We start from the raw sequence: 22,350 nt of genomic DNA, 5'->3' as shown, positions 1-22,350 counted from the left end.
TTTTGGAGTGCTGCCTACCCATGATCATCGATGACGAGTGATTTAGATTTAGTATAATAGAGAGTATATAGCAAAACAATAGCTGGAAAAATTTCAATCATAATATGTACTAAGCTTTGTCCACGACCTCCATCGCCGCCGCCTTTATGATCTCATCGACAACCTCTACACTCCAACAATCTTCTACTTGAGCTTCTAGCGATCTTGTCCTCGCAACCTCAAGCTCCTCCATTGACTTCTCCTGCGCCTCGCACGACAAAGCCTCTGGACTCACTCTTCCGTCTGATTAGTCAATCTTTAATTAAACTTTGGATGCATGAGGATCTACATCCGACCTATGTGCCCATATATTCAATACAATTTGTATTTTGGTTTTGTTTCGTCACAATAAATATCTCTCTCTCTTCTTTATTAATATTTTATCCATCCTTTGCAAATTTTGTTCATTTTATTATGATTTTTAACATGAACACGATCATGGCATTCTCTTGGTTTAACAGACTTACCATCATTGTGGTTGACTTAGTCTTGTAGTTACTAATGTGTTTGGAATATCACTACTACAAATCATATATGAACTGGGCGCTTAACCCCTTCCATGGGTATGGAATTTTTCGTAGAGTGGGTGATTCCACTAATTGGCGGGTAGCATACCTCCCAGTGGAAATGTACTTCAGTGAAGCACGCCTATTGCCGGCGGCAATCCCTCGAGGGAAAGCCTTGGAACTAAGTATAACTAGCCACATTGACAACCACGGATACGGAGAAATCTGAATGTTGCATTGACAAAGTAGTGTTGAGTGTGGTCTTTCCTCTGTAGCTAGTTGCTAGATGTACTAGAAAGGTGGCATTCACCCTGTCTCGAAAAAGTTTCATGCAGGGCGTTACAATGGAGTCGCTCCCGCTGCGAGCTCCGCCTACCTCCGCCTCCGCGCCGGCCATCTCTGCGCCCGCCGGCCAGACGCCCATCCCGCAGATCATTGATGGGGTGTCTGGGTGCGTGCTTCCTTGCATCACGCTTCGGGACGCGGTCATCGGCCCGCCCGCTGGCTGGGTTGACCAGATCTCGGGGAGAATCCTCCCATGTGTGGCTCTGTCCGCCATGGCGGAGGCTACTGCAGCGCAAGTAAGTGCACCACCCTCCCTCCTTTCCTCCTCCGGACAGCTGCATATGGCACAGACGGCACCTCCAGAGCTCCTCCACGGCTCTTGGGCGGCTGTGGCTGCCCCGATCAGGCCTCGTCTGAGCTCCATTATTGTGACTCCTACTGTGGAGAGGGTCATCAACTCACCGAGCTCCGCTGCACGTCAGGCACGCGGGGGATTGCCCGCGTCTGGGCGCGAGAATCGATCCCTGCCAGTGCCGCCTGACCCCGCCCCAGATGGCCGGGAGTGGACGCTGGTGTGCTCCCGGCGTGAGAAGAGCCTAGCTAGGCGCCAGGAAGATCGCCCGGGGCCGCTGCCATTTGATTCAGCGCGGCGTCGCCATAATCACCTCGCCCCTTCTGCTGTTGAAGCATTCAAGAGGAGATTTGGAAACTGCTGTTACCGCTGCCTCGCCCCTCGGCATAAGTTCTTCGAGTGCCGCGACCCTCAAATTTGCTATACTTGCAAACGGGCGGGCCATCTTGAGTGTGCATGCCCTGTTCGGCTCAAAGCCCTCGCTGAGCGCGCTCCGCCTCCACCACCAGTAGCGTCTCCCGCCTCTGCCTCGCCGAGCCCCACCACCGCCATGTGCGCGCCGCCGTTGGTCGCGGCCAACACCGAGGCCTCGTCACACTCGGGTGTCCCGGCGCCGCCGCACCCGCCTGCTCCGATGGCCTGGGAGTACATTCCAGGGGCAGCGCACCAAAGGCCGGCCACATCAAGCTGCTCGGTGGTTAGCACTCCGGCTATGGAGGAGGAGTCCCACCGTCTCAGAACCACGGCGCTGCTGCTCACTGCCACGGGACCTTGCTCTGCCATCTTGGCGGACATGGTGGCAAGGGCGATTGAGCGGGATCACCGCTTCCCCTGGCGCGACATTGAGGTAGCTCCCTGCTTCCCCGAAGACTTCATCGTCACCCTCCAGGAGCACCGCCAGCGGGACCTAGTCTTCGAGGGCCGCTACGTTCAGGTGGCCAGCGTCAAGTTCCAACTCCGGCCATGGTTCCCACCCCCTGGTGACAGCAGGGTCTGGCGCTACTACTGTCGCGTCGCCGTCGACCGCCTGCCGCTTAATGCTTGGGACTGGGACAATGTGCAAGAGGTGCTCGGGAAGAACTGCAAGCTCGATCTCATTGAGCATCAGTCCCTTACCAAGATCAACCGCTCCGCGCTCTTCGCGTGGCTCTGGACTTGGGATCCAGACCTGATCCCGCGCGCCTCTGACTTCAATGTCATCAACCGCCCCGATGTTGTGCGATCTAGGGACTCGCTTCCGGAAGGCGAGCCAGCGGAGCAGGGCATCGAGGGGCCACATTTCCCAGTCCTGATTCACTTGGATGTGGTTAAGGACTACACGCCCCTTCCGCCGACGGATCACGACGAGGAGCTGGAGTGGCCACGCATCTACAGGCACAAGGATTGGTGCATGGGCATCAAGGATGGTGAGGGCCGGGCACGGGCGTTGGCCTCGACCAGCTCCTTCCACGCGGGCCGCCATTCCGACGATGATCGTGATGATGGGGACAACGGCAATGGCAGACGGCGTGGCAAGCGTGGCGGGGCGCACTCGCGTTTTTGGCTTGGGGTGCATGAGCGCGCGCAGTGCCGTGACACGGCGGCTCGTGCACCGGAGCCTCGCCTGTATCGCCGGCGTGATGTGGGGCCTAGAGATGAACCAAGAGCCCAAGGGCAGGCTTCGGGTGCGGCTGTGGTTGAGAATGCTGGTGCTGCGGGACCGACTGCTCAGCCGGACATGCATGCATCGAGGAGCCAGGACCACGTGTTCGTCACCCCGTCTCTGCAGCTGGTCCAGGGTACGCCCTTTGCTAGGTCACGGGAACAAGAGATGCAACAAGGCGCTGAGGAAAAGCTGCGGCTGGACGATGATGAGTGCAGCAACATGCAGAGCATGGCTGGGGCAGCGGTTGGCATGGACACCTTTGACAAGGTGATGAGCACTCCTGTTCTGCCATCGGCAGAACTGTCTGCCCGAGACCTTGTCCATGTTGACGCGGTGGGCTGGGAGCCGACCCCTGTTGATCTCATGCCGCTGTACTCTCCACCACGACAGCATCTACAGCTCTTCGACATCACCCTGCCCTGGCTTAGTCAGAACATACATGATGCAACCTCCATCACAGCTACTGCGATGACCTCTCACTTCAGTAAGAACCACAACACCAACAGCTATGAGCTACCCCCGCTGCCATAATCCTTGGGGCCAGGCGGACCAAGCATATGGGATGAGGCCCCCTCTCTTGCCGCCACGCAGAGGCGGTACGGCTGGGAACAGCCTACCCTGCCGATAGGGCCCTGCTGGCTGCCGAGCTGGGAGGCAGGCCAGTTCACAAGCATGTGCTGGGAGCCAAGCTAGGCTACAGGCCCGGAAGTGGTTTTTGGGCCCGGTGCATCCACACGGCCCACGCCACCGGAGCAGGAGTTGAACCAACCCAATGTCCAATCACGGGAGGAGACTCGAGCGAGACGCGCCCTAGCGGAAGCCAATCTGTCAGGGCCCGGGCTTCTGACGGCGATCACGGCAAAAGTCTCGGAGCTGCACATTGACGAGCAGCGTGCTTTCATAAGCAAAATCGCTGCGCTGCTGTCTACATCAATCCTGGGCGCGCCGGCCCCTCCCTCCTCCGCTTCTCGCCCCATCAAGCAGCGCCTGCTATGCGCCATGAAGGCATCCAGGCAGAGCACCCGGCTGCTTCGTCTCAGCTCCAACTACTCCTCTTCGAGGCGATCGTAGGCGGCGATAAGCGTCAAGTTGGGCTTCATCAGGCGGGCGGAGGATTTCACGGATGACACACTCCTGGAGTACCTGAACTTCTTCCGCAACCCAATGCCACTAGAGAATGTGGCCAAGTTAGCAGAGATCGCCGGTCTGAAATCCCCATCCCAGCTCCGCCTACCAGATACTGAGCTCCAGGCGATCCTGGACGAGCTCGTTGTTCGAGCTGCCTAACGCGTCTGCAGCTGAACGCGTCACCTGCAGTTTCTTCAAGTTTCCATATGATTAGCTATTATCTGAACTTGTGTCATGTTAGTCGTGTGCGCCGTTGTGTCTGCCTTGCAAACTATCTCTCTGTTCTGTATCCTGTGGATCATGGCAATCAGTGCCTGGTTCTGAACCCTGCAGCTATATGTGTTTCCTTATGAATGAATGTTTATCTCTTATCAACTGGAATGTGAGGGGCCTAAATGACAGGGCAAGGCGCGCGGCCGTCCGCGCAATGTTTGAGCGTCTGAACTGCTCGATTGTGTGCTTACAGGAGTCCAAACTCTCCGTTGTTTCTGACGCGGATCGCATGGAGATTGTTGGATCGCGTTTCGACAGGCACTCGTCTTTAGACACTGAGGGCACTCGCGGAGGCGTTCTGTTGTGCTGGCGATCAGATTGCTTCAATGCCAGCAACATCGCTGTGAGAGATTTTTCCATCATTGTATGTTTTACACCGGTCAGAGGAGGGGTTGCTTGGTCGCTGTCAATGGTGTATGGGCCACATGATGATCGCCGCAAGCCGGCGTTTCTCAATGAGCTAGCCACAATCCATAATTCCATGGGAGGGCCGTGGATTGTGATTGGAGATTTTAATCTCATCACAGATCCGAAGGACAAAAGCAACAACAGAATCTGTCGCCGATGGATGAATAGCTTCCGACGCACACTTAACAGATCATGCTTGCATGAGATACAGTTGATCGGTCGGCGGTTCACATGGACTAAGGAACAAAGCACACCAACGCTCGTGAGGTTGGATCGTGCCTTTTGCAATGTCGACTGGGAACTTGTCTTCCCTGGCGCAAAACTTCTGCCGCAATCATCCTCAATTTTGGACCACTGTCCCCTCCTCCTAGTTAATGATGTGATCACCAAAACAAACAGAAGGTTTCGCTTCGAGGCGTACTGGCAATTCATCGAGGGCTTCCATGATGTGGTGAATCAATCTTGGCATATGCCTACCAGGAACGCATGTCCTATCACTAGACTAAGTGACAAATTACACAGACTTAGCAAAGTTCTGCAAGTATGGAGTAGAACACTTGTCGGAGACATTCAGAAGCAGCTCATGACAGTGAATGAAATAATTCTTCAGCTGGATACGGCACAAGATTTCAGACTGCTCTCTGCTAAAGAAAGAGAACTGCGATCCAAGCTCAAGTCGAGATCCCTAGGCTTGGCTGTTCTCCTGAAAATTAAACTTAGACAGAGAAGTAGAGTCCTTTGGCTGAAAGCTGGGGACGCCAACACAAAAATTTTCCAAAGGAAAGCCAATGCTAGGCATAAAAGGAACACCATTCATGTGCTTCAGGGGCCAAATGGAATATGTTCTTCCTCGGACGAGATGAGCAATTTAGCTCATCAACACTTCCAAAACATATTTGGCTCTGACCATCCACGATCCGTTGCGCTAAATTGGGATGAGCTCGATCTTGAGCATGTGGATTTGTTGGGCCTTGAGGGAGAAATCACCCTAGAGGAAGTGAATAGAGCAATCGACGAAATGCCAGCAGACAAAGCGCCGGGGCCGGATGGCTTCTCGGGGGGATTTTTCAAACAATGCTGGGAAACCATCAAGCAAGATCTGCTAGATGCCCTCAAGCAATTATACAGAATGGACAGTCGAGGTCTAGCGCGTATTAACACTGCTATCCTGGTGCTCATTCCTAAGAAACAGGGGGCGGACACGCTACAAGAGTTCAGGCCAATCTCACTCCTTCACAATCTGATCAAAATCTTCTCTAAAATCCTAGCGGGTAGGCTGGCCCCTAAGCTAGGTGATCTGGTCGATCAATGTCAAAATGCGTTTATCAAAAAACACAGCATCCAAGAAAATTTCTTGTACATTCAGAACACTATTAAGAGGCTACACAAGACAAAGACACCGTCAATCCTTTTGAAACTTGATATTGCCAAGGCCTTCGACTCGCTTTCATGGGCATACCTGATGGATATGTTAGAAGCGTGAGGTTTCGGCGCGCGTTGGCACGAATGGATTGCCATGCTGCTCCGGACATCCACCTCTCGTGTGATGATTAACGGCCAGCTATCCGATGCCATCCAACATCGGCAAGGTCTTAGGCAAGGGGATCCGATCTCACCTTTCCTATTCATCCTTGCCATGGACCTTCTTCAAAGGATGATGACCAGGGCCATATCTTGCGGTGTTCTTACAAAATTGCCCGAACGAAAACCGCTGATGCGCTGCTCCTTCTATGCGGATGATGTGGCTATATTCATGAACCCGAAGGAAAGCGACGCGAGGATGATCAAAATGCTTCTTGACTATTTTGCTAAAGCCTCGGGACTCCAAGTAAATGCTAACAAGAGCACGGCTCTCCCGATCAGATGTGGCGCAGCCAACTTAAACAATATCATGGCGCCCCTTGGCATCCCTCTCAAGCAGTTTCCGATCACATACCTTGGCATGCCTCTGTCTCTCAGGAACCTAATCAAGGTGGACCTTGACCCGTTACTACTCAAGTTTGGCAACAAGACTGCCGCCTGGAAGGGTGGTCTCATGGCTAAGAGTGGACGCCTAGTGCTCCTCAAGTCTGGCCTAACTTCGCTCGCCATCTATATGATGACGGTGCACAAACTACCGGTTTGGGTCCTGAAGCGTTTGGTGCAACTATGCCGCGCTTGGTTATGGAGTGGAGAGAACACATGTATATGGGGAAAATGTCGGGTTGGATGAACATGGTTTGCCGCCCGAAACACCTCGGCGGCCTGGGAGTGCTAGACTTGGCCAAATTTGGAACTGCTCTGCGCCTTAGATGGCTTTGGATGGTCTGGCAAGACCCACCTCGGCCATGGAAGGGGTCGCCGCTGCCATGCGACGATGACGAACACATGTTGTTCGCCATGGCTACTAATATAACAATTGGTGATGGTGGTAAAGCCAACTTCTGGCATGATCGCTGGTTGAGTGGACAAAGCCCAAAGGTTATTGCCCCAACATTGTACAAAATCTCCATACGAAAAAACCGAACCGTAAAAGATGCGATGCGGAATGAAACTTGGCTGTTGGATCTTGCAAAGGGACTCTCAGAAGATATGGTTCCGGAGCTTACTGCTCTAGCGGCACTGCTGGACGATGTGGTGTTGCATGATGGGCAAGCAGACACCATCACTTGGCGCTTCACTCCATCACACGAGTACTCTGCCCGTTCAGCATACCTTCTGCAATTTGAAGGTGCCACACACATGGAAGGGTATAACCTGATCTGGGCAACATGGGCACCAGGGAAATGCCGTTTCTTCTTATGGACGGGCATATTGGGAAGGATTCTCACCGCCGACGCCTTGCTACGACGGGGATGGGACAACAATTATTTTTGCCCCCTGTGTGAGCGGAGTCTAGAAACCCCATCACACCTGCTCATTGAATGCCCTTGGTCGCGATATGTTTGGGAAAAGATCGCAAACTTAACAAATATGACTGCCCTGCTCCCTTCATCCTGGACTGACCGGACCAGCATCAGAGGCTGGTTGGCGAGCTGCCATGGCAATGCAACGACGGACAAGAGAAAAGGAACACTTTCCCTCATCCAACTCATATCCTGGGAATTATGGGGGGAGAGAAATAGGCGAATCTTCCAGAAGGAACTTCTACAGAAGGAGATGTTTATCGCTAAAGTAAGAGACGAGATCCAACTTTGGAATATGGCTGGAGCAGGCATTCCATTTGACCCTGGCTGAGCTCGAGTAGATTAGTCTGAGGTCTTTTTGTTTCCTTTCTCCTTTTCTCTTCCTCGTTGCTTGAGCATATCTGGCGCGAACCCACCTTGGGTACTCCCTGTAGCTCGTTCTGTTCTTTTTCCCCACTGATCAATGAATTTGGTAGTCAAACTACCAACATTCCAAAAAAAGGTCTATGGCCTAGAGAAAGTGAATATACCTAATCGCAAAATACCTTTTAGGATACACATAACAAGTATAGCTTACAAATACCAAGAAACAAGTATACAAAGTTTTTTTTCCTTAAAAGAAACACTTGGATGAACTCTCCCAACTTGTCGCAGGCCCAGTCACGTTGGCCCAGCCTCGCAAGCGCCTGTCCCAGTCCTAGTAGGCCCACCACCACCACGGAAATCTTTCTTGCTTCCCAAGATGAAGACCCAAACCCAAACGCAGAAAAGGCCCAGACTTGCCTCCTCCTCCTCCCCCACAACTCGCCAACGCCTCGCAACACAGAAAATTCGGGTCCATAGTTAGTAGCTAGATGGCTTCTTCTCTCTCTTTGAATCTCAATACAAAGTTCTCCCCCTCTCTTGTGGAGATCTATTCGATGTAATCTTCTTTTTGCGGTGTGTCTGTTGAGACCGATGAATTGTGGATTTATGATCAAGTCTATCTATGAATAATATTTGAATCTTCTCTGAATTCTTTTATGTATGATTGGTTATCTTTGCAAGTTCTTTGAATTATCCGTTTGGTTTGGCCAACTAGATTGGTAGTTCTTGCCATGGGAGAAGTGCTTAGCTTTGGGTTCGATCTTGCGGTGTCCTTACCCAGTGACAGAAGGGGCAGCAAGGCACGTATTGTATCATTGCCATCGAGGATAACAAGATGGGGTTTATTTCATATTGCATGAATTTATCTCTGTACATCATGTCATCTTGTTTAAGGCGTTACTCTGTTTTTAACTTAATACTCTAGATGCATGTTGGATAGCGGTCGATAAGTGGAGTAATAGTAGTAGATGCAGAATCGTTTCGATCTACTTGTCACGGACGTGATGCCTATATACATGATCATGCCTAGATATTCTCATAACTATGCTCAATTCTGTCAATTGCTCAACAGTAATTTGTTCACCCACCGTAGAATACTTATGCTCTTGAGAGAAGCCACTAGTGAAACCTATGGCCCCCGGGTCTATTCTTATCATATCAATCTCCATTACTTTAATCTTGCTTTGCTTTTTTACTTTGCCTTTACTTTTTACTTTGCATCTTTATACCAAAATACCAAAAATATTATATCTATCAGATCTCACTCTCGTAAGTGACCGTGAAGGGCTTGACAACCCCTAATCGCGTTGGTTGCGAGTAGCTATCGCTTTGTGCAGGTATGAGGGACTTGAGCATGGGCTCCTACTGGATTGATACCTTGGTTCTCAAAAACTGAGGGAAATACTTACGCTACTCTGCTGCATCATCCCTTCCTCTTCGGGGAAAACCAACGCAAGCTCAAGACGTAGCACCCCGCTTGTCGCCATTGGTGCAGATCTGCCCCTGCTTGTCGCCATTGGTGCAGATCCTCCACCGCTTCTCACCGTTGGTGCAGATCCGCCACAGGAGCTTCCCTTGTCGCCGTTGGTGCCGCCGCAGCCGCCTTCTCCGCGCTGCAGTGGGGGTGTGCTATTCCTACCACCACAGCGGCCACCGCCGACGCTTTCTCCACTCTCCCCCATCACCTTGCAATGGATCTGGCCGCCCGCCGCTCGGCGCCGCAATTTAGGGTTCGTCAGAGGGAAAAAGAGAGAGAAAGAGTGGGGAATAAGAGAGTGTGAGTGAGCACGGGGGCAAGCGATGTCCAAAGTAACGCGTCGTTTGCGGTCAAACAGCGCTGATTGGACAGAGACGTGCCGGAAGGGCAAAAACGCAAGGAGAGCGGTCAAAGTTGGGCAAGACCGCGTGTTTTCCAAATTTAGGGGCAAATCAGTCGAGGGTGACCCAACTAAGGGCACAGAAACAATTATCCCTTTTTTAATGTAAGCACCAGTGTCAAGTTTAGGACTTGAACCCTGGTGGGTTTGTTGTACCACAAAAAAAGGTTTGTTCATAATGCAGGTTTACATGAAGCAAACATGCAGCCCCAAACCTCAAAGAAAAAAAGGACCGCAATAGCATTGTGAATGTTCAGACTGTATTTTCACATTGTAATTGGTTTTTAGAACCACGGGGAGCAAATACCTATGTTTGATTGCATTGTATGAAGCAGAGTAAACAATGTGTAGGCCACTTGTGACACCATTCGCCGCCTGCTAATGGATCACAGCCACTATTACTTATATCCAGAGAATACCGTTATATCTCATGGCGAAAACAGTGTTAATGCTTGTAAAGATTCTTCTTCAGAAATGAATCACGAAGTCATTCTTTGCTTCTTCCTTACCTTCCTTACCCACACACTAATTGTTATAGCAATGTTAGCTTGTCTGCAGTATCAATTCAGAAGAGAAAATTCTTCTTTTCAGCTTGACTTATGAACAGATACGGGTTTGGGAGACTGAGATCGAGCATGCTTAACTTTCTAGCTTTGCCGATATGTTTGTTACACGACTTTTCCTTTGGCATCATCAAGGAAAACTTGTCATACTGGTGTAAATCCCACGCTTTGTTGTACTCCCTTTGATCCAAAATAAGTGTCGCAATTATTTTGTATCAGAGGGAGTAGGTATTATTAGATGTTTTTATTGAGTTTGTGTTTAAATGTTCACACATGATTCTTTTGTTGTTTAAATATAGAGTTGCAAAGTTCAAAAGTCATTGAAGTGCATAAACAGTTTCAAAATTTAAATTTTCTCACATTAGTTTTCTGCACAGTTAAGGCAATTTAAATTGTTGCATCTTTTGAGAGGTTATAGACTAAATATGTCTTTTCATGAAGAGAAGTCATTTCACCAACGGGTGTCTTTCCAGAAAATACATCTGTCACAAAGAGGCACTCTTTCATTAAGGGATGTGTCTTTTAATCAAAGACATGATTGTTCGTTCCAACTTTTAGAATCTAATGGACGTGATTGGTCATTGATATAATCAACCGCTCTTTTAGGGTGTTGTGGCTTAACATGGAAGCTGCATTAGGAGTCATTTTTTGAATAAAGAGGGACGTATTTCAACAAATATAGAATTGAATGCCATGGTAATACCACTTATTCCTAATTAATTAGCATACTCGACATGAAATAGTTCACCGTTTTAGGTGAATGACAAATATGAATTTGGCAAACAGATTTCACTCTCACAATTCAGTGCAACATTAAGTTATGAAACCAATTCATAAGTCTTAAATGTTCCAAGAATGCCCTTCTGCTCCATTTCTCCATATCTGTCAATTCATATCATGTAGAATACTCTACTAAGATATTTAAGCATATTAAAATAAATGTAAATGCCCTCACAAATATAATAGTTTAAGAGCATGTAAACACAATGCAATACCTCTAATTGGGCAAAACTATTTTCAGAATGTTATTTGTCCAATGTTTTTCTGGTTGTCTCAAAATATCTATGCACTATCCATTTTATTCATATGACAAGCCTTACATACTAATTTACCAACACAATTAGGTGCCTAATATAAAGTTATATTTGTATGTTAAAGGATTTTTATGAATAAAAATGATATACATCTAATGTTAATGACTTATAAAATGTAAAGGAGTTTTATATAAATGTTCACACCCAAAATCTATTATAACTTTATTTGGTGATGTAATATGATTGAGAATGAGTGGACTCTACAGTTATCGGTTTTGGAGTGTTGCCGACCCATAACCATCGATGACGAGTGATTTAGATTTAGTACAATAGAGAGTATATAGCAAAACAATAGCTGGAAAAATTTCAACCATAATATGTACTAAGCTTTGTCCACGACCTCCATCGCCGCCGCCTTTATGATCTCATCGACAACCTCTACACTCCAACAATCTTCTACTTGAGCTTCTAGCGATCTTGTCCTCGCAACCTCAAGCTCCTCCATTGACTTCTTCCGCGCCTCGCACCACAAAGCCTCTGGACTCACTCTTCCGTCTGAGTAGTCAATCTTTAATTAAACTTTGGATGCATGAGGATCTACATCCGACCTATGTGCCCATATATTCAATACAATTTGTATTTTGGTTTTGTTTCATCACAATAAATATCTCTCTCTTCTTTATTAATATTTTATCCATCCTTTGCAAATTTTGTTCATTTTATTATGATTTTCAACATGAACACGATCATGGCATTCTCTTGGTTTAACAGACTTACCATCATTGTGGTTGACTTAGTCTTGTAGTTACTAATGTGTTTGGAATATCACTACTACAAATCATATATGAACTGGGCGCTTAACCCCTTCCATGGGTATGGAATTTTTCGTAGAGTGGGTGATTCCACTAATTGGCGGGTAGCATACCTCCCAGGGGAAATGTACTCCAGTGAAGCACGCCTATAGCCGGCGGCAATCCCTTGAGGGAAAGCCTCGGAACTGAGTATAACTAGCCACATTGACAACCACAACAATCCTAGTATCCATCAACAAACACATGAAACATTACAATGATCACAGTTGTGCCTAAACAGGGAGGAGGACCATGGAGCCGCCAAGCTAACATCGACAAAGATAGGGAATTAGGTTTATCCATATGACTACCACTATTAAAATCCTAATATTCATCAACGGCGAATGAACTTGATTAGGTTTCATTGTAACATCATAATATCCGTATGATCACCACTATCAACCATCTCGTCATTGACTCGACGGTCGGATCCAATGCGACCATGGTTGGATGGACATGAGGCATAACGTGTAGAGAAACTTGGGGGACAACCGGTGAGCTCATCGAGTTGATTGTAGCCAAACACAAACCATGATCGCGTCACCATAGTTGCGACATAGTGAACTCACTAACGTAGTTGCATGAACATGGGGAGCCCAAACCACCAAGGAGGTATATTAAGCCTATGATCGCGTTGTCATGGGTGGCTGCAACGGACACCCAATTCCGTAATGACGATCACCACCGAATTGTGATGGTGCTTGCATGAGCGAGGGCCACAGGTCCGCCCACATGAACAAATAGGAGATGGAAGAGCATGTGTGGAGGATACGGAGAAATCTGAATGTTGCATTGACAAAGTAGTGTTGAGTGTGGTCTTTCTTCTGTAGCTAGTTGCTAGATGTACTAGAAAGGTGGATCAGGTCTATGGCCTAGAGGAAGTGAATATACCTAATCGCAAAATACCTTTTAGGATACAAATACCAAGAAACAAGTATACAAAGTTTTTTTTTTCCTTAAAAGAAACACTTGGATGAACTCTCCCAACTTGTCGCAGGCCCAGTCACGTTGGCCCAGCCTCGCAAGCGCCTGTCCCAGTCCTAGTAGGCCCACCACCACCACGGAAATCTTTCTTGCTTCCCAAGATGAAGACCCAAACCCAAACGCACAAAAGGCCCGGACTCGCCTCCTCCTCCTCCCCCACAACTCGCCAACGCCTAATCCGTCTCCGCCACCGGCCAGCCAGAGAGCGAGCGAGCGATTCGCCGCCGCCGTCACCGCTGCCGCCGGCGTCGAGCCTGCAGGGAGCGAGCCCCTGTCGCCACCCAACAGCCTCACCCTCGCGGCCCCCGCGTCTCCCGCGAGAATCGCGCCCGCCCGCCTAGGGTTTCCGCCGCCGCCGGAGAGGAGGGGAACCAGAGCGACGAGATGGTATGTGCGCTGGGCTTTCGATCCGTCTCTCGATTTGATTCCTAACCGCGTGGGCGGGCGTGGCTGATTCTCTCTGCTGATGGGTGATTCCGCAGGCAGGGCGGCTCCTCGGGCAACTCCTCGTCATGGGCGGCGCCGTCGTCGGCAGGGCCGTGGTGCAGGCCTACCGCCAGGCCATCGTCAGTGAGTGCCCCCTCTCCCTCTCCCTCTCCCTCTCCCTCTCCCCCTCTGCAAAAAATATTTGTTCCCTGCTTCCCGTCCCTTGCCCCTGACAATGTGAATGGATCCGCGCTACTGCTGTATTTGTTTTCCGCCTGTTGTTGCCAAGGATAGCTGTGGCGGGAGGAATTTTGTAGCTATTACTAGATTGCTGCATATCTAGCTCACAGCATCGATGCCAAAAGATGCCTCTTTTACCCCTTTTGAACATGTTGTGGTGTCCTGTACAAAACTTGGTGGTGGTGAAATGATGGTGACAGGATTTATTTTTTGCTTGATGGGCATAGTCTGCACTCTGGAATACTACACTGTTATAAACTGTAAATGAATGATGCAAAAAAGTTTTTTTATCTTCCACTTTACTGGTGTTTGTTCTTGTCATATATAATTATCATTTAGTATTCAAGGGTGCACACAGGGAATTCTATCATTTGATTAAAATGAATCAAAACCTTTGATTTGCCTTTGCTCCATTAGACCCTGTTTGGAACTGTTTCCTGTGAAATTTCTCCACAGGTGTCATCAACTTCATGCATTCCAGGCAAGTCCCAAGCCTTTAGATCAGGGCCCTTGTTTGCCCACCTATGGCATTCTGTAGTTTAGGTTTATCATCTCATTGGTAATTTTAGTAAACACTGATATGGGCTGAGATATTGACCATATCCTGCACAGGACACAGTTCTGCTGTGTGTAATTATAAAAGCTAACTTGGAGATGGGTTCTTCCTTTGGTTTCTTATTAGATGCATAGAGACATACATCTGCCTGAGTATTTCCCTGAGCAACATGCAGTTTTCTGAATGCAACTAATAGTTCCTGATTTGTCTTATAGATGCACAGAGAACCGGAGCTGCCCAGGAAGCTGTGAATGGTATTCGAAGGGCTAGCAAGGCTATGACCGAGCAAGAAGCCCGGCAAATATTAGGTATCAGTGAAAAGACGAGTTGGGAAGAGATTGTCAAGGTGTGTGATGATAGAAGCCTATTCTCTTGATACATCTTATTATAGCACTTGTCATGTGATATTCGCATGAATTAAGGTTTTTCCTTCATGTGTTTGTTTTCATGAAATTAAGAGTTTCAAAGCACATCACAATTTTGCTTCAGCTTAAAACTGATGTTAGATTGCAGGAGTATTGAAAAATGTCAACATCATTTACACTGTCATTTTATTGCTCTGTATCACCCCATAATTATGATTGTGGTAATATAAGCCTGTTCTTTTTGTATCTTCTAGCACCTGTCATGATATGCACATGAACTAAGGTTTTTTCTCCATGGGTTTGCTTCATCAAATTAAGATTATCAGAGCACATATATGATAGTTTGCTTCAGCGTAATACTGGTGTTAAATTGCAGGAATATTGAACAATGCCAACATCATGTACAATCATTTTATTGCTCTGTATCAACATCTCATAGTTATGATTGTGGAAGGCACATGTATATCCATTTGCTGTAGACACACAAACTGATGCCCAGACTTCTAAATATTTTGCAGAAGTATGATACGATGTTTGAGAAGAATGCCAAGAGCGGAAGCTTCTATCTCCAATCGAAAGTACACCGGGCCAAAGAATGTCTGGAGTCCATATACCATGATAAGCCCGACATAATGAACTGAACTGAGATGGGCAGCGTTTCGTCTAATCGATCGATTTTGTCAGTCGATGTTCTGTCTGAGCTATGCTGGGCTGCTGCATCAGGTCAAATTTGGTTGTAACAGGAAGTTTGTTCCACTTGACTCGAATAATATATTCAACAAAAGGAACACCGTTTGATTTGTTTTTACGGAGGCGATGCCTCGTTTCCATGCGAATTCAGATGTTGGCACATTTGTGTTGCAATCATCGGTAATGTTTGATTGTTGTAGCAGCTTGTGATTTGAACCTAATATCCCAACGTTGCTAGCATTCACCTGTAATTTTGAAGGGTGATTATTGGGGTTAGACACCAACTTTCTCCCTTGAAAGTACGCTGGCTGGAAAATGTAATCTTTGATGTTGCTATGGTTCCAAAGATGTAATCTCTATCACTACATCCATCCCTGAAGAAAAACACGATTGGCTAGCCTAGTACTCCCTCCGTTTCTAAATATAAGTCTTTTTATAGATTCCATTATGGACTTACTTATGGAGCAAAATGAGTGAATCAACGCTCTAAATACGTCTACATACATCCGTGTGTAGTTCATTTTGAAATCTCTAATAAGACTTATATTTAGAAACAGAGGGAGTACATGTATGTGTTGTTTGGAAAATCGTTACAGGAAGGGTTTGAGATACAAAACACACATGAACTAGATCAGATGAGCACTTTCGTTTATGTCCTAGCACAGAAACAAAGAGAAATTATAGATAGCTGTGAATGGGTTACTCTCAGTCATGACCAAGCACAGGGACAACAGAAAAATAAAAAAGCAAACTATTCACAAACAGGGAGACCGTTAACAAATTATTAGCGCTTTTTGGGGATGATGAAGAGATAGATTACTAACTAGTATTCCCTCCGTTTCAAATTTGAATTAAAACCACGACAAGTAATTTGGAACGGAGGGAGTAGTATTTAATTGAACCAAGCACCAATCTGACGGCAATCTCTTGCCTGACCAGACAGCACTGAAAACATCTCATTACAAGTATACCGTGTCAGTACAAGTACCATATACAACCCATCATAATTTCATAAGGGAGTCAATATCTTAAGATGATGAGTCATTGGCGAACCCGCTAAATCTACATACAGTTGTCCTAGTACAAAGATTAGCCCACAAGGAAACTCCATGCGATGCGACGAGCACAAGGCAAAGCGCTAGCTGTTAAGACTGTCGATGTTGGTGCTCTGTTATTCTCTGCCCCACCACTTGCCAGGAGTAGTACAAGGTCATCGCAGCCGTTATGCACAGTAAAGGTGTACCGACAAGGCAACCCCCTGGCACAAGGTTGATCAATGTCTGAAATGAACAGAACACACAATCAGTGGTGCATATGGCGAAGTTTGAATCATGCACTTATACTGTCTAGAAAGCAACAGGCTCTGGCACCAGCATTTACATGTCGTGCCATATGCTACTTGAAAACATAAGTACTTGGTTGAAATAAGAAAAGATATTACTGTCCGCCGTGTCTCAACAACGTAATAGTGTAAATATGAAAATGCTTCAACTATTCAGTTGTCTATTTATGAACATAAATCTGATCAAGCATTGTCAGGTCCATTGTTAAGGGACAGCGAGGCACTTTATCATCCAACAAAAACAATTTAAGACCTAGTTCTTACCATCACAGCAGCAATCAGGTGAACCACTGGGACAAAGATTTGGTCCCTCTTCTTTCTCTCTCCATATCCATTAAAAGCAATAACCATCGAGGAAGTATGGATGACCAAGAACCCAAGTGCAATAATTGCTGCCAATAGCAGAGGGTTTAGCCAAGGAAATACAACTGGTATCTTGGAGAAACAAACTATGCTGACAAGATAACATAAACTGCGAAAAACAAACAGAGTTGGCTTAAAAACTTTGTTCAGCAGCCATCTAATCAGAAGGCTCCTTTACCTCCTTGAGGACATATTAGGGAGTAAAGTAAATGTGGACTTACCTGACACAAGGAAAAATGGCATCCTTGAGCACCTCTCGACATAAAACGTTGCTTGACCAAATGCTGGAGTTAGGAGGCTGAGGCAGAAAAAGACCGCATGAGCCAGTCCATGACCTAAACCACCAGCTGCACCAACAAATCAAAATAGAAATGAGCAAACAATAGCAGTTATAACTTGTGACATCCTCAAGGTAATGAAGAACAGATGCTCCCAACGAGCAATAATTGAATGCACATCCTTGGATTAGATTCACTCGAGTTACCAGTGTGGTCTGTATTTCCGGATAAAATTATCGAGAGCCATACATAAGCTGTGCTTTACTCTACCATGACTACAGTAATTATTAGCCTATGTGAGTACCTATTGCTAGAGTTGGTATGAATAACGATCACCAGAAAATCCCCCAATTACGATATGCACACGTTCATTTGAAGAAATAAAAAGATGGTAGTGACAACTGCAGTGTCTATTTCCAATTCAAATCCTAGGATAAACACCAGCCAGATTTTATGTAAAATGACAGATGAAGAAACATTTGGCCTTCCTTGACCAAAGAACATTTTTATGTAGCAGCGCAACAACTTACCCAAAGAGATTAGCATCTTGTCTGTCAAACAGAGACGTGGTTTAGATATTCTGTCAGCAAAGGCATCTAGCATCTCTTCCATTTTCCTGGGAAAAACAGTTATCAGCATATATCACCAGAAAAGCAATCAACGACATATTCTATATCTACGGCATCTGGCGCCATGAGAAGATAAGTTGAGAGATAACTTCAACATTTTATATGGTCCACCTACTTGTAGAGCCTCCAGAACACAAGACGGGTGCCTTCTTGAAATGCAACAGATGTAAGGATCAAAATGACATATGGCCACCACACTCCTGATTTTAGAGGAAGAAACCCCCTCCATATTCCCGAGAGGACGATCAAACTTATAAGCCAAAACAACGTGCTGCACAAATAAATTTTTGGCAAAAGTTAATATTCAAATCATGATACTGTATATCCATAGATTGCAAAAGATATTTCTAATCAAGAAAGGCCATTGATATGCTCTGATGAAGTCATAATGTCATACCAAGCAGTTCAAAAGCTAAAACATATATCAAACTCTATATGACAGACATAGCCTTAGGTTTCTCACTGAAGAACAATGCTAACAAGTTGGCAACACCAGCATGTACCAAGTCTTTGTGTTTTCTACATCTAAAAACGAAGGGCACAGCAAAATATCGTGAATCAATTGCAGATGGTCAGGTTAATATTTTTTAAAGGTGGCACTACGCCGCTCTCTCTGCATGATCTGCATATCTTTGGAAGACGAATACACATGGCTCACACAGGAATTGAAACAATGATGCCAGTTACAGCACAAAGTCATTCTCCTGTCCATGGTAGTGCTAATATCCTCCAATATAACGATACGCTCATAGGCCCATAGTCATACACGATGGAAAAGATAGCTGAAATAATCTCCATAGTAGCGCTAATATCCAATATAACAATACACATGGATTCAGTCCTCACAGAGGTACAGTTAGCATATGACTGAATTTTGTTTCGACTAGAAAATCACCTAGTACATTTTTTACAGATTTTATCCAGGACAGTTTACTATTATACGCAGTTCACACAGCCTGCAACGCAGCTACAAAGATTGCTCATCGCTTCCTAAATCTCCTGAAGGTTCTGAACTAGCAAGTGAGGTCCAAACGGCATAGAGCACCAGCACACCAACAGACACGGGGCATGGATATGACGATGAGGATCAAGAAGTATGAACAACACTTTCAGGATAACAATGCAAGTTAAATCCTTTTTTTTTGCAGGGAAAGTTAAATCCTATGAGTGGGTTCGACAAGCTCAGTCCAACCCAACCAGATCCACCGTCTGCGCACACACACGAAGAGTAGTTCCAAACCCTCCGCGCCATGAAACTAAAACTTGTCTACAACTAGTGGCAGCATAAAGGATGGATGGATCTCACAAAGGCGCAAGCAGCAACCAACCAAGCCAACCATCCGAGCAAAAGTGGAAAGATCCGCAAACCCTAGCACGAGGGGACGGCCGAATCCGTGGCCATGGCAGGCACGCCAAGCCGAGAACCGCGCACCCCGGGATTTGATGGAAGCAGACGCGGCGGATTGGGAGGGTGGGGTGGGGGTTTGGGGAGAGGGGGGGAGCGACCTGGAGAGGAGGGTGAGGACGAGGAAGGGCTTCCTGGCGATGACGCCGGCGAAGAGGGAGAAAGCGGGGCCCAGCGCGATGAGCGCGTAGCCCACCCCCGCCGCCACCGTCATCTGGGCTGGCCTCCCCTCGCCGCCGCGGAAGCCGCCTCCTTTGGTCGGGCCGGCGACGGAAGGGCTGCCGGGGTCGAACAAGCGGTGGGGCCCGCCGCACCCGGGCGATTTACAGTATGTACTGTGAACGCGGTACTACCCACGACTTTTATTTTTCTTATTAAAAACAACCTGACCGCAAAAAAAAGTATTTGCAGATTTCATTAAGGCCAACTCCAGCGCACAACCCCAAACGGACGTTCGTTTTCCCCGGATTCTGTCCGTTTGGATAGAGCAATGGGGTCGTGTCAGGGCCTTTTCTAGGATGCGGTGGCTGTGAGCCAAACGCGCGGGCACATCCCCAACCGCAACCTGTCCGCATACAATTTTTCTTTTCAAAACACATATCGACTGCAACTCGATACAACAGATAGTTCATAGCATAGATTGCAGATTTCATTAAGGCCAACTCCAGCACACAACCCCAAACGGACGTTCGTTTTCCCCGGATTCTGTCCGTTTGGATAGAGCAATGAGGACGTGTCAGGGCCTTTTCTAGGATGCGGTGGCTGTGAGCCAAACGCGCGGGCGCATCCCCAACCGCATCCTGTCCGCATACAATTTTCTTTTCAAAACACATATCGACTACAACTCGATACAATAGATAGTTCATAGCATAGATTTGCAGATTTCATTAAGGCCAACTCCAGCGCACAATCCCAAACGGACGTTCGTTTTTCCCGAATTCTGTCCGTTTGGATAGAGCAATGGGGTCATGTCCGGGCCTTTTCTAGGATGCAGTGGCTGTGAGCCAAACGCGCGGACGCATCCCCAACTGCATCCTGTCTGCATACAATTTTCTTTTCAAAACACAAATCGACTACAACTCGATACAATAGATAGTTCATAACATAGATTGCAGATTTCATTAAGGCCAACTCCAGCGCACAACCCCAAATGGATGTTCGTTTTCCCCGGATTCTGTCCGTTTGGATAGAGTAATGGGGCCGTGTCCGGGCCTTTTCTGGGATGAGGTGGCTGTGAGCCAAACGCGCGGACGCATCCCCAACCGCATCCTGTCCGCATACAATTTTCTTTTCAAAACACATATCGACTACAACTCGATACAATAGATAGTCCATAGCATAGACTAGATATTTTTACTCCATTCTCGACTACATACATACACATTCGACTACAACTTGATACAGTAGATAGTTCATAGCATATACTAGATATTTTTACTGCATTCTCGACTAGATACTGATACGTCCATTTTGCATCATGCTTTTATATCGATATTTATTGCATTATGGGATGCTATTACACATCATGTCACAATACTTATGTCTATTCTCTTTTATTTTACAAGGTTACATAAAGAGGGAGAATGCCGACAGTTGGGATTCTGGGCTGGAAAATGAGCAAATATTAGAGACCTATTCTGCACAGCTCCCAAAGTACTGAAACTTCACGGAAGACGTTTTCAAAGTATATAAAAAATACTCAGCGGAAGAAGTTCAACAGGGGGGCCACGCCCTGCCCACGAGGGTGGGGGCGCGCCCTACCTCGTGGCCCCCCTGGTGGCCCTCTAGTGGCCATCTTCTACTATATGAAGTCTTTTGATGGGAAAAAATCATAAGCCATCTTCTTGGATGAAACTCCGCCGCCACGAGGCGGAACCTTGGCGGAACCAATCTAGGGCTCTGGCGGAGCTGTTCTGCCGGGGAAACTTCCCTTCGGGAGGGGGAAATCATCGCCATCGTCATCATCAACGCTCCTCTCATCGGGAGAGGGCAATCTCCATCTCCATCAACATCTTCATCAGCACCATCTCCTCTCAAAACCCTAGTTCATCTCTTGTATCCAATTCTTGTCTCCAAGTCCGAGATTGGTGCTAGTAGGTTGCTAGTAGTGTTAATTACTCCTTGTAGTTGATGCCAGTTGGTTTATTTGGTGGAAGATCATATGTTCAGATCCTATATGCATACTAATACCCCTCTGATTATGAACATGTTTATGCTTTGTGAGTAGTTATGTTTGTTCCTGAGGACATGGGAGAAGTCTTGCTATTAGTAGTCATGTGAATTTGGTATTCGTTCGATATTTTGATGAGATGTATGTTGTCTCTCCTCTAGTGGTGTTATGTGAACGTCGACTACATCATACTTCACCATTATTTGGGCCTAGAGGAAGGCATTGGGAAGTAATAAGTAGATGATGGGTTGCTAGTGTGACAGAAGCTTAAACCCTAGTTTATGCGTTGCTTCATAAGAGGTTGATTTGGATCCATATGTTTCATGCTATGGTTAGGTTTACCTTAATACTTTTGTTGTAGTTGCGGATGCTTGCAATAGAGGCTAATCATAAGTGGGATGCTTGTCCAAGTAAGGACAGTACCCAAGCACCGGTCCACCCACATACCAAATTATCAAAGTACCGAACGCGAATCATATGAGCGTGATGAAAACTAGCTTGAAGATATTCCCATGTGTCCTCGGGAGCGCTATCGGGTCGGATTTTGGATCCGATAACCCGTTAACAGCCACGACCAATGCCGTAAAATTCTCATTGGCTGACGGATCCATGCGTCAGCTCCGCGTTGGCACAGGTGTCACTCATCCAATGGTCGAGATGGGCCTATGATATGTTGACACGTGGACCGGC

At 46.9% G+C, this 22,350-nt stretch overlaps 2 protein-coding genes and 1 pseudogene across 2 annotated transcripts; 2 read left to right on the top strand and 1 right to left on the bottom strand.

Annotated features, from left to right (window-relative positions):
* The first annotated feature begins 889 nt into the window (after positions 1-889).
* Positions 890-3,358, top strand: LOC147982095 (uncharacterized; annotated as a pseudogene).
* A 9,964-nt stretch (positions 3,359-13,322) lies between these two features.
* On the top strand, positions 13,323-15,589 carry LOC125546188 (mitochondrial import inner membrane translocase subunit PAM16 like 2-like). The gene is made up of 4 exons (XM_048710360.1): positions 13,323-13,583; positions 13,679-13,766; positions 14,634-14,764; positions 15,302-15,589. Exons 1-4 carry the CDS (start codon positions 13,581-13,583, stop codon positions 15,422-15,424), a joined length of 345 nt encoding a protein of 114 aa, XP_048566317.1. The 5' UTR covers positions 13,323-13,580; the 3' UTR covers positions 15,425-15,589.
* A 751-nt stretch (positions 15,590-16,340) lies between these two features.
* LOC125546189 (gamma-secretase subunit APH1-like protein) lies at positions 16,341-19,838 on the bottom strand. The gene is made up of 6 exons (XM_048710361.2): positions 19,592-19,838; positions 18,201-18,356; positions 17,987-18,072; positions 17,400-17,525; positions 17,080-17,207; positions 16,341-16,753 (listed from the first exon to the last, which is right to left on the bottom strand). The coding sequence occupies exons 1-6, from the start codon at positions 19,702-19,704 to the stop codon at positions 16,619-16,621; spliced, it is 744 nt and encodes a 247-aa protein (XP_048566318.2). The 5' UTR covers positions 19,705-19,838; the 3' UTR covers positions 16,341-16,618.
* Positions 19,839-22,350: the final 2,512 nt, after the last annotated feature.

The sequence above is a fragment of the Triticum urartu genome, chromosome 3A, assembly GCF_056163025.1.
Source record: "Triticum urartu cultivar PI428250 chromosome 3A, HENAU_Tu73, whole genome shotgun sequence".
Lineage (NCBI taxonomy): Eukaryota > Viridiplantae > Streptophyta > Magnoliopsida > Poales > Poaceae > Triticum > Triticum urartu.
This window is presented reverse-complemented; position numbering and strand designations above follow the sequence as displayed.

Excerpts from the sequence above, each read along its gene's own strand:
- LOC125546189 (XM_048710361.2), bottom strand. The coding sequence starts at position 19,704 with ATGACGGTGGCGGCGGGGGTGGGCTACGCGCTCATCGCGCTGGGCCCC. Across the intron at positions 17,208-17,399 it reads GCCATTTTTCCTTGTGTCAG|CAATTATTGCACTTGGGTTC; the intron begins GTAAGTCCACAT and ends TGCTATTGGCAG. Across the intron at positions 16,754-17,079 it reads ACCTGATTGCTGCTGTGATG|ACATTGATCAACCTTGTGCC; the intron begins GTAAGAACTAGG and ends TGTTCATTTCAG.
- LOC125546188 (XM_048710360.1), top strand. Across the intron at positions 13,767-14,633 it reads CTACCGCCAGGCCATCGTCA|ATGCACAGAGAACCGGAGCT; the intron begins GTGAGTGCCCCC and ends TTTGTCTTATAG. Across the intron at positions 14,765-15,301 it reads GTTGGGAAGAGATTGTCAAG|AAGTATGATACGATGTTTGA; the intron begins GTGTGTGATGAT and ends AATATTTTGCAG.